The following is a 15,730-nucleotide window of genomic DNA, read 5'->3' as shown; positions in this document are numbered from 1 at the left end:
GGGGGAGACAAAATAAAACTTCCTGGTTTGATTTTGAATTTTGATAATAATCCAAAAGTTGGACAGTAGAAAACTTGGAGGATAAAACCGTCAAATGAGTAGGATTCCCAACAACACTTGCCCGGTAAGTCTAATTCAAGTCTTCTTTATTGTTCACGTAACAAACACCCTTCGCCGTTTATTCTCAAGAAAAAAAAAAACCTCTCTTTGCCGTTAAGTCTGGTACTTGGGAGACTGTCATCATTCTCACACTAATGGAAACGGAAATTGAAGCCGTTGAAAACGGAAGCGACAAGACCGTTACCGAAATCAACGTCCCATCAGCCCCATATGGCGGCGAAGCCGCTGAACAAGCTGGCTGTAGGGGAGGCGGCGATGATTCGGCTGTTAGAGGGCGAACGCGAAAAGAGCGAGTGAAGGGGACGTGGTCGCCCGAGGAAGATGCGATACTGAGTGAACTTGTGAGCAAGTTCGGGCCGAGGAATTGGAGCTTGATTGCGCGAGGAATTGCCGGTCGTTCTGGCAAGTCGTGTCGGCTTCGTTGGTGTAATCAGCTAGACCCGGCCGTTAAGCGCAAGCCTTTTACTGGTACAAAGTCTACGCCTTTGTTGATTTTTGATCTGTCAATGTGGTTATCTATTTTTCTTAATTTTTGGGAATTACTTGGATTTTTTTGCATGCTAGATTTATGTAATAATCTGAAGTTTAGAGTACTATCAACTATGTTTGTTTAAAGTTTAAGTTATGTCATGTAATGGTTAGCAAAAAGTAATGTAGTTTTATGTGTTCACAAATCTTTTAAGAACTGTGCTTTGAGTGAACAAGCATATAAATTCCACAAAATTCCAACATAAAAACAATTGTTGACCTCTTTTTTATTTTTTTGTGAATTTTAGGGATACGTGTGACAGAAACAGAGATGTTAATGTAGAAAGTGAAAGCCAAGTAGCTAGCTTTTGCTATGTAAAAGCTTGATTCACATGTTTCTTGAGGAAACTGAAAAGCAGTCTAGTTGTTCGGAAATGGGAGTAATTTTGGCAAGCATTAGAGAAACTGATTGTTATTTAGGGAAGTGTCATTGCTTATTAGAAAGTAATAGGGAGGGGAAAGTTATCTTCATTTCATAAGCTTAGCATTCGAGCAGAAATAATATGTATCATCTTTAAGTCAAAACATATTGTCCTCATAGTCATATCCATAGACATAAGTTCAGAGGACAGCAGCCAGTATTAGCTTGCAACTTTCACTTCATCAATTTTTTAGTTTACCATATGTACATACCCATGCATTTGTATGGTTGGTTGGTGCATTTAGGCTTACTTACAGTAATGGAAAATATGACTTACAGTGATGTATTTAGTGCTTTCTCATAAACTGAGCTGATAATGACGTTTGCTGCAGATGAGGAGGATCGGATGATAATTTCGGCACATGCAGTACATGGGAACAAATGGGCAGTGATTGCAAGGCTTCTACCTGGAAGAACAGATAATGCTATTAAAAACCATTGGAATTCCACATTGCGGCGTCGGTGTATGGAGCTTGGCAGAATAAAATCAGAATCTGAAAATATAGTGGAAGATGTTAGCTTGGATAAAACAAAGGCATCATCTGAAGAAACTATGTCTTGTGCGGAGGGCAGTTCATACAGATCTCTGGAAGGAAAAAATGTAAGCTCTTTGGAAAGGTTAGATAATCAATTAAAGAGAAAAGCACCAATAGGGATTCAATCTAGTCATGAATCAATTAAACCAGCAACTCTTTTCCGTCCAATAGCCCGTATCAGTGCTTTTAATGTTTATAATAATGTGGGAGCACAAGAATTTGTTTCACCCTGTTCAAGGCCAGTTCCAATGCTAGGACCTCCAATTCAAACATCAAAGCCAGATGTTGAGATCTGCAAATTGCTTGAAGGAGTTTACGCTGAATGCTTAGTGCCTCTACAATGCGGTCATGGTTGTTGTGGACCTCAAAATGGTAGAAATCCAAATAGCACTTTGCTGGGGCCAGAATTTGTGGAATTTTCAGAACCTCCATCTTTTCCAAATTATGAATTGGCCGCAATAGCCACTGATATAAATAACCTTGCTTGGCTGAAAAGTGGATTGGAAAATAACAGCATCAGAGCAATGGATGATGCAGCTAACAATACAGCACCTCATGGATCTCAAGTGCACATGGGACACTTTGAAGAGGGCAGAATGAGTGGTCATTTACGTATTGAAGAGAGAAACAACAATCTTATGGGCAACTTGCTGTCAACATAGAATTGAAGGCAATTGTACTTCCAGGTTGAGATCGTTGCCTTGGCCTTGGTATGTATTATTCTGTAGAAGCCTAGAAGGCAGTCAGAAAAATGATGAAGAGACAATAGTAGTCGAGGCTTTTCAATAGCCTGTCAATTAGCTTGGGAGTGATGCAGTAATGGGATCCTGGTTTCTTCTGTGTTTGAAGTAAACACCATATGGTACTGAACAATGAGAAGGACTTAAATGGTGAGTGGTTGACAAATTTTATGCAAGGGAGCTAGTTTAGATATTCATTTTATGAACAAAGCCTGTTAACATCCCTGTAACAGCATGAATTGATGACAAAGTTTGGAAATACTGATTTACATTCTGATTACCACTCTTCATCCTTTTTTTTTTTTATTTTGGATTGTGTATGTAGTTGTTTCCTATTGAACCTTATTGTTAACTTTGTTGGGATCAAGAATGTCTTCACTATTTTCCAAATCGGCCATATAATCGTATTTTACCATTCTCTTGAAAAATTAAGTTTCATTAATCATTGTTTTGTTGAGTCTTATTTTAGATCTTGTCTAGTTCGTGTTGAGGCTAGTTTGTTTTGAGAGTCTCAAAACAATCTCAATATGCTTATATCTCTCTCCCAGCTCATATTTTATTCTCTTTATAAAATAGTAACCTTTGCCCTGTTATGGAGAAGTTTCTTTGTGATACTTATGCGAGCCCAAAGGACTCAGTGGCTGACTAGCAAGTTGCATTGGCGTGGCCTATCCTAGAATGAAGTCTAGAGGGGGAAAGGCCTCTAATTGTAAATCATACTGAAGTAGAATCCTTTGGTTAGAATGTAATTAAATATTTAGGATTGCAGAAAGTTGAAGAGAAGATGGGATATAAGAAAGTGGTATTTGGGTGAATTGGTCGTGTTTGGTGATTGAATGACATTGATGTCAAAGTGTAATGTGGAGAAAAACTTAGAGTAGGTTTGGTGTATTGGATTCAGATGTAGAATGGCAACTTGCTTGATATTTATTTCTATTAGATTCAGGCAGATAATCAGGGCTAATTATCTTTGTTCTCTTTTGCTAGCAAATCAGAGTGAAAGGCTTAAAGCTGGGGATGATGCGGATAGAAAGTGGAAGACATCTGGTTTCACAAATGATGAGTGCCTAGCCCAAGGCCAGTGACAGAAACATGTTGATTTATCCTTTCAGGTTTCAATGATTCAAAGCCTTCCACTCCCGATGTTCTAGAAAATAAAGGAAAACAAAAAACTGCTTTTAGTCTTTCATGCAACATTCAAATCCTGAAAAAGACACGTACTAGGGGCTGCCTGAAAGAGATGAACATGTTGTATTGCATTTGCAGAGCTGCTTTCTGTTTGAAACCAAATGTGAAATATCCGCATGTGTTACCTAACTCTGAATACCTATCAGTCCATTTTGTACCAATTCTGTTGGTTTATGAATAGAAAGACTCAAGTTTATGCACTGCATAGATCTTTTTCTTTTTCTGTATTCTGTGTTGGTGTGTGTTTAACCAGGAAGAATTGAATATTTATCCAAGTTAGAGACCCAACCCTGGAAATTTTCACTAGACCTAACGCTTCATAATGCAACCTCCTTTATAAAAAAACGATAATCAAACTCAAGATATATATATATATATATATATTTTAAGATTGAGGGTATTTCAGTTTCTACAGACAATGGAGAATTCTTGGCATGTTGTTAATTGATATGCTTGTCTTATTTTAACAGCTCTTTTGGGTAGGGAATATTAGGAAAACAAAGATGACAGATTCAACAAAAATGGGCTTAAAAATTACTATGGCAAAAAAGAGAACAAAAGGGGTTGGTTGCTCCGCCTTAGTTCTTGGTAGGAAGTGGGAATTGCGGATTATCGGCCGGTGGGCGAATGGTTCCACCTTTGACGCTTGAAAGCGATCCAAAACGGTTTTTCTTCTTTTTTGGGTTGCTAGTTACAAATAATTTTCGTGCTTATCTGTTTATGGTTCTTACATTGCAAATAATTTTAAAAATCTTTCATAATTTTTTTTGAATTTTTTTTTTTAAAAATTTTGAATTTTCTTTTAGTGGTAATGAAATGATTAATGATATAACATTGACTAAATGTGTTATAATGTCAGTAATATACAGGTAATATTTGACTAACGAATGTTAGTTAAGATATTAAAATGAAAAACAAAATGAAAGTTATAATATTAAATTAATAATTTTATTTGTTTAAATATCAAATTAATAAAAAAATATTTATAGTACAAAAATATTTTCATATTTAACCTTTATTAAAAGTATTAATGAAACCAAAAAGAAAAAGAAGAAATGCAGTCCTAAGCATTTTGCGAAATAAACATGTGGCCATGGACAAGGCAGGCAATGGTCCATTTTGAAGGGATTTTCGAAAATCCTTTTGGTCTCAAAGAAAGTTGAATTTCAAATTACCAGTGCAGTGCTGACCTCAAAGTAATTTCACCTTCCCCGCAATTATATTAGTTAATTTGTAAATTAATGGAGTATAGGCATAGCTAGCCAAATGTTCAGTATTCAATTCAACTACAATGTAATAAAAATATACAACTTCAATTGAATAATAATTATATAAATAAATAGAATTAAAAAAAAAAAGAAAAAAAAAGATAAATACATTCATGTGTATATATAAGCAAACTGTTAATAGAGATAAAATCAGATAATAATTAAAAAGGATCAAATAATAAATTGAATTGAAAAAAAGAGAACGTATATTAATTTTTGTAAATTTAATAATAAATTTAGAATAATGTAAAAAAATTTAGGGAGGATCGTGATGCTGCCTACCCCATTGACTCCGTTCTCGACAGCCGATTATTAATCCCATCTTTATACTATTTGTCATTACGTTCAGGAGTTGGCCTTATTATAACATATCTCAAAAAAAAAAAAGTTGGACTCATAGGCCCTAGCATCAACTCTTTCGTTTGGAATTTTCTTTCTCGTTGAGGTGGTCCACCTCCGGTCAAACCGCTTCCAACTTTAATCACATGGTTCGCTTCTTGATTACTCTTCATGAACAGTGCCCTACTCTACCCTCTGATACATCACTTCATCATCTCTTCGTTCCCTTACCTCATGTGATCTCTTATCCAAGTTAGGTCCAATCGATGCATACAACTTGAGTCAATCGGACCAGTATGATATTTATCAACGATCCGATTGATTAACAGGTGATTATAAAAATCTGATTATCATATCGAATCCAATTCACTTCAATTAATCGAAATAACTTACTTACAATTAACATGTAAACTGAGAATCGATGGATAAGTAAAAAACTTATGATTAATTATTACGAGGCTGATTAAGAACCAATAGTAACTTAAGAAGATGAGGCTGCGATGCATTGAATAATTATCTCTGTCTTGCGGTTTCTTTCTAAAATAAATAAATGAAAGAAGGGCTTGGCTTAGCGTATAGATTAGTGTATCGGTTAACTGAAAGCTTTTAGCTTATATAAATAATTTAATTAAAGACAAGCTAAAATCCGACAAGGCCAGCTTCAATATTTCACTGACAAAACTACCCTTGATTCTATCCTCCATTTTCCATCATTCCAATCCCATTCGGCTAAAACCGGAGGATAAATCTGTCTTCTTATTGAGTAACTTCCAGGCTAAAAGATAAAAGGAGGCTGTTTCCGACATGTAATTTGTTAAGACTCAAAATTTCACTTTTTTTTTTTGTTGTCGCGAAAGGAAACCTTCATAGGTCATGAAAATTAAGTACGATATCATTATCCCATTAGTCTCAGCTAATAAAAGGAGAAAATACAAACAGGGTTAGGGAAGAACTCAAAAAGAACACGACTGGAAACATGGGAGGAAGGTTCTTGTGTCGTGAAAAGAACGTGCTCTTCGAAGGAGTATGTGTAAATTTAATATCAACCGTCCGATTATATTACGGATTCGCACATCACTAAATTGATACCACCATCGACGAACAGAATCTGCCTCAGACAAAGATCCCAAAGTATCAATATGAACACTAAATCTTCCAACAACTTTGTTTCTCTGTCTTTCTCCTATTTTTTTTAATTGTCTAATAATGTAAAGAACAGAAAAGAGATCTCTTCTCAGTTCTCTGTGCACTCACTGCACGTTTCTGTTCTTATTGCAGTGCGTGTCTTAGTCTCAACACTTCTAGCATGGCATGAGTCCTTTGTCTTTAAACACCTCTTCTCTTTAAGCTTCCCTTTCTGTCTCTCTCTCTGTTCTTTTTTTTTTTTTTTTCATTTTTCTTTAAGTATGAAGACATAACACTGTAAATCTTGCCATGCTTTTACCTTTTGGTTTTTTGGCTCACTCCTTGTTTTTGGGTGTTCCAATTTTTTTCCATTTTATAAATTTTCTTGGTTAGTGAAAGGTTAATGAAGGTACAGGGTCACCTAATCCGATAGTACCTTCTTCAAATTCTCACATTTTATCCCAACTTTGTTCAAAACCCACTCAAAGCTTGAACTTTGAGCCTATTGAGTATTGATCCTCAAACCTTGAAACTTTGAGCCAGTTAATGCTCATTACAGAGCCTTAGCTCCAAGTTTCAGCTTCTGGGTCTTTTCAAAATGTCACCATTGGAGATGTCCCATATCGATTTAGAGCAAGGAACTCGCCGCCGGAATGGGAGTGACGTCAGTGCCGACGAGGGTTCTTGCTACTCTCAGTTTTATTCCACTACAGGTGGTTCGTACGATGAGTACAGTTTTGCTTGCGCTTCTGATGGAGAGATTGGTGACGTGTCGGATTCCAGGAGGGTGTCTTCAGTCTCGGATTGTTCGGTGGAGGTGGAGATTCAGAGTGGAGTTCCTGAAATTAAGGTGCATTTGGCGAAAGTTGAGAAAGATTGTAGAATTTGTCATTTGGGTTTGGAAAGTAACAGTCATGAATCAGGTGTTCCTATTGAATTGGGTTGTTCTTGTAAGGATGATCTTGCTGCTGCTCATAAACAGTGTGCTGAGGCATGGTTTAAGATCAGAGGAAATAAGTAAGTAAAAGAATTCTAGCCCTTTGTCTTGTTCAATTTTAAGTTCGCTTTTGGCTTCTGGATAAAATTCTAGATGTCGAAATGGTAAGTTCTTAACAATATTAAATTTATGTCTAGTACAGATTTTTAAGGAATTTTTTTTTAGTAAAAACTATATTTTCATGGATCATGATTGTAATTTATATTTATTGTTCTTTTGATGATTGCTTAGACTTGGGATTATTCTTTCTTGATAGTGTTGGTTTTACAATCCTGGTTAAATTAAGTCATATGGTGAAAAGATGCATGTGAAAAAGAGAAATTTGCTTAATGGGAAAGAAAGTGGGATGGATGTTACATTTATAAAGGAGGTTGATAGAAATTAAAGTAAGCTAGAGGCTTAAGCATTAAGAACTACTCATTATTTGTCTAACCACACCGACAATTCTTTGCTGCTATGTGCTTTTTTGAGGGTTAGGAATCTCTCTATCTTTTCCTTCTGTTTCTCTTTCCTTGTAGGAATGTGGGGATTTGACCATAATTGATGCATTCTCTAGTCTTTAGTTGAAGATCATTGCTTGCTGGTGCGCCACTTTGGAATTGTTTGATTCGCAGTTACTAATTCTAGATTTCTTTCTTTATATGATTATGGATTACTGATTTTTTAGATACGAAACCATTGGTGAGATGAGTTCCCTGATTCTAGCTGTGATTCTAAACTTTTTGGCAGATTTTGCTTTGGCATGTTCTGCAATTCACTCATATCTGGATTGGTGTCATATTTTGGTGAAACGGCAATCCACAATTAAGCTAATGGTGTTTGCCTATTGCACCATCTAAAATTCCGGTTAAGTGGTTGATTGGCCCACATCATTGACCTGCATAATTGATCAGATAGGATTTGAAACTGTCTAACAATTGATATGATCATGCTCCCAATACAACACCATTGTACTGATCCTCTAACTTATTTCTGACTTGAAAGCCAAATGGAAGGCCACATTAATTAAATTTACTAGTTTTGGCTAAGAATTTACAAGGTATCCATCTTTATACCTTCCATATGACATTAAAAGACATATGCGAAGAGAGACTTACATTTGGAATTGGTGAAGAATGCCTGCTATGATATTTGAGTTAATGTGCAATTGTTGAAACCATGCATAAAATTGTTATCATCACGGATGAGCATGATTCATACTGTAAAATGAAGATAATGATAGTTTTTGTGATAAATAGATCCTTTTATTCAAGTGTAATATATTCAATGCTACATAAGTGGGAGCTTTAGCTTTAACTTTTAACTGAAACACAGGGTGTAATTATGGTATATTGCAACATTAAATCTATAGACTATAATGCTGCATGGTCCATTACTCATTGAACATCATTAACTATTATCCTTGTGTTCAATGGTGTATTAGCTCCTCCTCATACTGAATTACCACAATAGTGAAAAATTTTTTCTTTTGTGATTTATCATACCTCTCCCTATACTCACTCGGTCTGCTTAATTTTTTTAGAACCTGTGAGATTTGTCATTCTATTGCACGCAATGTAGTTGGAGTGAATGAAATTGAGTCAACAGAGCAATCAAATGAGACCAACAGTTCCACAGCAACAGCTGCAGTCTCAGGACCAACATCCCATACAGACTCTCGAAGCTTCTGGCATGGCCATCGCTTCCTCAATTTTCTCCTTGCTTGCATGGTATTTGCATTTGTCATATCATGGCTCTTTCACTTCAATATGCCATCATCCTAAAACTCTGTAGCACAGTTCCTGAACAAAATTGAAGGAATGAAAATTAAGAACCCATAATACTGTAAAGGAACCTGGAGAAACTTTGTTGCTGTCATGACGAGTAATGGAATAGTCTACAGTCTTGTGATGGTTAATAGGTATTTTATACACCCCTCTTCTTTGTCATACATATAGAAAGTTTGTTATATCTAATATATGCACATTCATCATAATTATCAAAGCTGTGTCTTGCTTTACCATGCTTTTGGTCTGTACAATCGTAGTAGCTCTATTGTCGACAAGATGCATTTTCTCCTTGGTCTGATTTCATGAAAATACCTTGAAAAGTATTTATTTGGTGGGAATTTTTTTTTTCACTTGGCAGAAAGTTATTTAAAATTGCTGCCATCAAGAGTATTGAAGTAGTTGTCTTACAGAACCTAACCATCTTGACTTGCTGAAGCATTAGCTGGTTGTCAAAGACTCACAGGCTCATAGTCATAGTTAGTAGAACCAGTTTAGCAGCTCTTTTTTTTTTTTTCTAATTTCTTTCACATCACATCTTCTCCTTGTCTACTATGAGGTTCGGACAATTTTGGTTATTGCAAAAATTGTTGTCTAGGGGGTAAAATGAATCGAAATTGCTAAGAAATGCCAGAAGAAAAATCTATCTTTTACTGGCCAATTCAGGAGTCAGGTCATGGACTCGTGATTGGTGAAGGGTTTGGCCAATCCTTAGTTGCTTACGTTCGTGACTTCTGGCACTCAAAGTAATACTGCAAATATGCAACAATTGAGTTTTGTATTAATAGTTGCCCAATAAAAGCTGAAAAAAGCAATCTTCAGGATCAACGACCCAGGCACCGGAACTGATGCTAAATGGGTAGCTTCATACTCACTTTGAGGGTCGAACAAACCAAAGTTTCTAATCGTTTCAGCCAGAGTACATCCTTCTGTATGATGCTCAGTCTCAAACAGACCCCAGTACAAACTTGAAATATGAAAACCAACTATAAATATTGAAGAATTCTGGAAGGCAGCCATAGCCCGGAGTGATAAAAAGATGGAAAAGAAGGAATAAATACAAGGGCCTAAAGAAAACTATGGGAGAAAAAATAAAACAATTTGAAAAGCTATACAATTTTCAGTTTTTGCTCCTTTTGGCTTCCAAGTTGGTTCCATCTTTGAGCGTTTCTAGGGCGTCACTTTCCATCCCTAGGCTAAACAGGCAAGTCGCTTGTAGATACAAAGCAGTGGACCACTCAGGGGACACCGCCTGCGCTTGCATAGCATCCCCAAGGGCCTCTTGTGGCCTATCATTCATCAAGTAAGACAAGCAGCGCCTGGCATAGACGGTTGGTGAAACCATGGTCCCCCCATCAATGAACTACAGAGACAGACAAGATCTTTTAGTGCATATATCCTGCTATTTTAAACCGTCAAATATCGTTCCTGTATGGCTTATTAATGCTCAAGTGGTCGACTCGAAAATGGTATTACATTAATGAGTTCAGTTCAATGCCTACTAGCAATAAATTTTCAGAAGAAAATTTGGTGATGCACATGTGGCAAACCAAACAAGTTTACACAAACTCGTAAAAAACTTTCCTTTTTCTTTTTCGAAAGCATAAACCAAGTGCTTCACCCACCCAAACCTCTGTTGTTTTCCAGCAACAATATATGCGGCCTCTATCATTTCTTTCTTAATATGTTGATTTTAGCTAGTGCTGTCCTGTCCATATATTTTCTTGTTCCCCTGCTTGTGTAACATGGTGTCTGTTATTTCAATAAGCAGGCATATAGACAGTCTTGGGTTTGAGTTCAGTACGCTATACTGCAGGAATCACAAGCGGTGTAGATTTGCACATGGGAAACTCACCTGTGTGTAGCAATCAATTGCACTAGCAAAATCCTTAGCTCGAAAAGCAGTATCTCCATGTTTCTTAGAATTCAACGTATCCTGCATTTGGCTGGTCCACATTTGAAAAGAAAGCTGAAAGGCACCAGAAAAAAAATGCAAAATCAATTAGATACAAAATACGTGATAGCTGAAGTAGCATTAACAGGCTGCAAAATAATAGACAGACAATTATCCTTTGCTCCTTAAGCCACAAAATATGGATTTGATCAAATAATTGGGTACGAATTGAGTCTTGCAGTGAAACATTTTGCAGTAAATTGGTTATTTCACACCTCCTAAATATTGAACATCAAGGATGGAGTAGCGAACCTCATTAGCAATCCCCTCATCATCTTTGTATCCCATCTTCTCCAATATTTCATGTATAGCAGTTAGATCCATCCTCAAGCAAGCCTCTCCAAAAGGTGTCAATGACAATGGCTGTTTTGAAGAAGCAGTTCCTTGTGGAATACCCATCAAAACATATGATGATACCTAGCAAAACTCCATCTAATGAGAAATTTAATGGTGTTTCCGAAAGATAATCCAAAATAATGAAGGACATGGAGAAGAAATGTATGTGGGTGCAAAATAGGATTATGTCCTTGAAATTAATAAATGGTCTATGAGAGAAAGTTCAAAAGTTGGGAAGATACCAAACTACACATAACAACAGCTTGAGAATATGAACTTGCAGTAGTCAATTCAATCAGCAGTTATGTGTACCTCTGGTTCCTTCTGAAGTGACATGAGAGATATGACAAGGGACTTCGTATTTGGCCTCTCACGAGCTTCATACTGCAAACAACGAGAAGCTAACCTCACTAACTCTGTTCCATCATCATTAGAGAAATGGCCCTCCAAAGCAGAATCCATTAACATGAGAAAATTCTTGCCGCGAATCAAGTCAAGTGCCTACAAACAAGGCATACAGACACTTAAATACCGTGGATTAATTCAACTCAGATACACTAAAGTCGACAACATCCAAATGTCAGCATCACATTTTCTTTTGACAAACTTTTAGACCATCAAAAGTTTTACCAATGATCATTAAAACTACATCATCTCATGAAATTACTCCAGCATGCTAGATCCTTAAGAAATCAAATCATACAGCAGAAATAACAGTAAATACAGATTTTTTTCAACCAATTATTGCTACATCCAGATTCAAAATATGAAGGCAACACTAATTATTAAGTTCACATGACCAAGATTTCTCTTGCAAAGAAAACTTCAGTAACGTTAGAGTTTAGACAGCATCCTAATTGCAATGGAAATTATAATTAGACAAAGAGAATTTACATGGCTAGGAGGAATATGTTTGCCACTCATAAGATCTAGCAGCAAGGTTCCAAAGCTATACACAACACTTTCTGGCGTCACTCTACCTGCCAAAGAAAGCACATCTTTGAGTTGAGAATTGAGATTCAAAGTAATGGATTTCTTAGAATTCGGAACAAATGTATCGTTTGAACATATTTTACCTGTTCTCAGGTATTCAGGAGGTGTGAAAGCCAAGTTTGTACTATAACTCTTGCCATCTCTGCTATTCTTCATGAGCCCAAAGCAAGACAGCCTGGGATTACCATCCTGTCACATAAAACCCAGTTCAGAATCAAAACCAAGAAGGCTAAAAGGGTCATTTCCCAAGCAAAATCTTCATTAATTTTACGTTGTCGAACAAAATCCTGTAAGCATTGAGATCATGGTACAAAGCTCTTCCTTTACTGCTACAATAATCCAAAGCTTGCGTCAAGTACAGTGCCACCCTCAATCTCATTGCCCATTTCATTGGCTGATTTTCCCCTGACAATTCAAACCCAGTAACTTTCTTCACTTTGAGGCTAGACTGAGCTATCATTTTCACAGTGGAAAAGAAAAAGGCGGTAACTTACAGTGAAAAAGATGCTTAGCCAGCGTTTCATTGGGCATAAACTCGGCGACCAACAATCTCTCCTCGCCTTCACAACAACAACCAATCAGATTTGCCAACCGCTCACTCCTTAATCTCCCAACAGCTCTTGCTTCCTCCTAAAACACATTTCAATATAATCTTTACCAACCCTTTTTAAACAAAAGCAAGTTTAACAAAAACAAAATGAAAATTTGGGATTGAATTAAACGAACGAGGAATTGACGAGAATCGGGCCAGGCGAACTTGTTAAACCGTTTAACGGCCACCCAACGGTCATTATCGAGCTTCCCTTTATAAACAACATTGGGAGCTTTTTCACCGTGTTCCGACACTATGTTATCGGAAGAGAACCCACATGTGGCAGCTTTCAATTGCTCCAAGCTAAACTCACTGAAACTCGGCCGTGTGTTCTTCTCACCTTTGCCTCCGTTCTCTGCATTAAATTACGTAATTACTCAAACCCAAAACAAAAAAGGACAGATTTTTTAAACAGAGAAAGGGCAACAGAGGCCACAAGACAAGATTACCGGGTTCGGAGGATTCAATGACGGAAGCTTTAAGGTGAGACTGAAACCAGCAAATAGAGAATTTAGAACAACGGGCTCCCATTTTTTCGAGTCAAACGATCAAATGACGGATAATCAACCGTAAATCAAATGATCAGAGACCGTACATAGCCGCTACAATCCCGATCTCTGATCGTCGTGAATCCAAAGTCTCTCTTTTTTTTGGTTCAGCTTTAGTACTTTTTCCCTCTCTTTGCAATAAAAATGCGAAATTTATGACTTAGAATTTGTGGAAATTTAAGTATTTATCCAACCAATTAAAAGAAAAAAACTCTTTCTTTTAATTTTGGGTTTCAGCTTTTCCTACAAATTCATCATTTGATTTCCTTTTCCCTCTTCCATTCTCTTTTCAACTTTCTGGTTCTGGGTGGTTTTTTGGAAAATATGTTAAGGTTTGAGGGTCTATATTTGTCCTCTGAAGGTATCATGATCGTGGTATAGTGTTTGGTTTGGTCAAAAGTCAAACAATTCAATGACGAGGAAAGCAGATTTATGCTATTGTGTGTGAGTTTGGTCTTGAATTTGGTAAAGTTGCATTAAGAATTTGATTGTCTTTACTAAGTATCACTATCACTTGTGTTACATTACGCCCTGAAATTTTGGACTTTCACTTGTGTTATATTATGTCCTTGACAAATTCACCATGAAACAAGAATCGTGTTTTATGACAATGAGAATGATCATCCGGTAAAGATTAATGTTACTTGTCGTTAAAAAAAACATATATAGAATAAAAAAAAAATTTTAAGAAAAAATTGAAATTATAGGCTTCAACGATGATTGAGTTGAGAAGCATATGTAGAAGACTGTAGGAAATGGTGGGAAAGTGAGCAAGTTGGCGTTTGACTCATCAAAAAAAATTTTTTTTTATTTCTTATAAACAGGATGGAATTCAATTACTGTCAATCCAAGAAACCTTAATCAATGGAAGAAAAGGTAGATGGCTTTTTGAAAGAGATTTATATTAAAGGTTATAACTTACCTATAAAGCATATATAATTTCAAAGAGCTTTGACTAACCCACGGAACGAAAGAAACTATCAGTCTATCACTACTGCACTCTTTTCCTTAGGATTGGAACATTAAAAGTTGTGTACAAATTGAGCAAATGCCTTTCCTATGCCTGTTTCTGAAGTTATTAGAATGAATTGGAAGTTAGAATTTCAGAATTTCTATCTGTTTACAGCATATTTAACAAGTGGTCACTGATAAAAAAGATACGAAAAATCCATTACAAGTATATTTAATGGACCCCAAGAAATCAGATATAACAAAAACATTAAAAATCCCTGTTGCAATTTAAGCATGCCCTGGTCACACTATCCAACAAGGAATAACAAAAACAAGGGAATCAAGAGAGTCCATGTCTGACAGGTGGTGACATAATTAGTACAACCACCCACTTCTGGTTCAAGAGGACCCCTTTTTGGCTTTTCGCCTGGGAAAAAAAAAGGGAGGGCATGCAAAAGGAGAAAACGGTAGCTATTCAGACATGCAACAATGATGGAATTTGCAGCTTCTTTCTCTCAGACCACAGCCTCTCAATCAGACATGCCATTGTTCTCCCATTGTTCTCCCACTCTTCTCTTTATTGACCAACTTTCACAGCTTAAATTGCGCCAGCATCGCCTTTCTGGTCATCCCCTACAGGTGGGGCATCAAGCACTTACCCTTGCTTACAAGATCGCCGAAGAGGTATGGGGCCTCTGCTGTCAAGTTGTCGACACTAGCACACTCCAAAGAGAGCCCACATGGGCAAGCAGGACTAGCTGTTAAACAGCCCATATCCGTGAAATTTTACCATGGATACGCAACAAAATGATCATTCAAATATAATAATGAATATAAAGACAGAAGGGTATATACCCTTCTTTTGTTTAAATCCTTTCCAATGATGTTAGAGATAGGATTAGAAGGATCCTATTCAAATTATACCATGTTCTGACAGAGTTTGTGACATTAAAGCTCATTTTTTTCAAAAGAGTATGGACAATGGTTTTAGTAGTCAACAATCTTCATGTATTGTATCCCATTCACATCCACATGATCTTTCCAATTTGAAATCATATCGACACGCATCGGTCCCTCCCTAGTTCGTACTTGAATAATGAATTTCCCAGTATGAAGGAGAATAATTAAGGCCCATATGTTGGCTGAAATGTGCAGTAGTTAAATATTGCTGAAAGTATAATTGGAACAATTTAAGAAAAATGGTTTCCTAATGGGGCATGAAAGATGAAGCAGCCTGGCTTAGTTATTAAGGGAAGGAAAAAGAGACTTTACTGCACGTTATTGCGCCTTTCAAACGTATAAAAGAGGGAGGGAAGAATTGTAGACAA

At 36.6% G+C, this 15,730-nt stretch overlaps 3 protein-coding genes across 4 annotated transcripts; 2 read left to right on the top strand and 1 right to left on the bottom strand.

Annotated features, from left to right (window-relative positions):
• The first annotated feature begins 121 nt into the window (after positions 1-121).
• On the top strand, positions 122-3,738 carry LOC111294147 (transcription factor MYB1-like). Its single transcript, XM_089744142.1, has 3 exons — positions 122-588; positions 1,402-2,495; positions 3,333-3,738. Exons 1-2 carry the CDS (start codon positions 255-257, stop codon positions 2,265-2,267), a joined length of 1,200 nt encoding a protein of 399 aa, XP_089600268.1. The 5' UTR covers positions 122-254; the 3' UTR covers positions 2,268-2,495; positions 3,333-3,738.
• A 2,324-nt stretch (positions 3,739-6,062) lies between these two features.
• Positions 6,063-9,165, top strand: LOC111294596 (uncharacterized). The gene is made up of 2 exons (XM_022888010.2): positions 6,063-7,282; positions 8,785-9,165. Exons 1-2 carry the CDS (start codon positions 6,864-6,866, stop codon positions 9,023-9,025), a joined length of 660 nt encoding a protein of 219 aa, XP_022743745.2. The 5' UTR covers positions 6,063-6,863; the 3' UTR covers positions 9,026-9,165.
• Positions 9,166-9,996: 831 nt separating this feature from the next.
• Positions 9,997-13,711, bottom strand: LOC111294595 (serine/threonine-protein kinase BSK6-like). Of its 2 annotated transcripts, none has more exons than XM_022888009.2 (10): positions 13,353-13,711; positions 13,038-13,258; positions 12,806-12,941; positions 12,583-12,716; positions 12,395-12,500; positions 12,213-12,298; positions 11,631-11,819; positions 11,235-11,399; positions 10,884-10,997; positions 9,997-10,391 (listed from the first exon to the last, which is right to left on the bottom strand). In XM_022888009.2, exons 1-10 carry the CDS (start codon positions 13,432-13,434, stop codon positions 10,149-10,151), a joined length of 1,476 nt encoding a protein of 491 aa, XP_022743744.2. In that variant the 5' UTR covers positions 13,435-13,711; the 3' UTR covers positions 9,997-10,148. The 2 variants fall into 2 exon arrangements, with proteins under 2 accessions (XP_022743744.2, XP_089600267.1); XM_089744141.1 differs by lacking the exon at positions 9,997-10,391 and adding an exon at positions 10,582-10,760.
• Between the last annotated feature and the right edge of the window lie 2,019 nt (positions 13,712-15,730).

This window comes from Durio zibethinus, chromosome 14 (assembly GCF_047325235.1).
Source record: "Durio zibethinus cultivar Kanyao isolate XHJ-2024 chromosome 14, ASM4732523v1, whole genome shotgun sequence".
NCBI lineage: Eukaryota > Viridiplantae > Streptophyta > Magnoliopsida > Malvales > Malvaceae > Durio > Durio zibethinus.
This window is presented reverse-complemented; position numbering and strand designations above follow the sequence as displayed.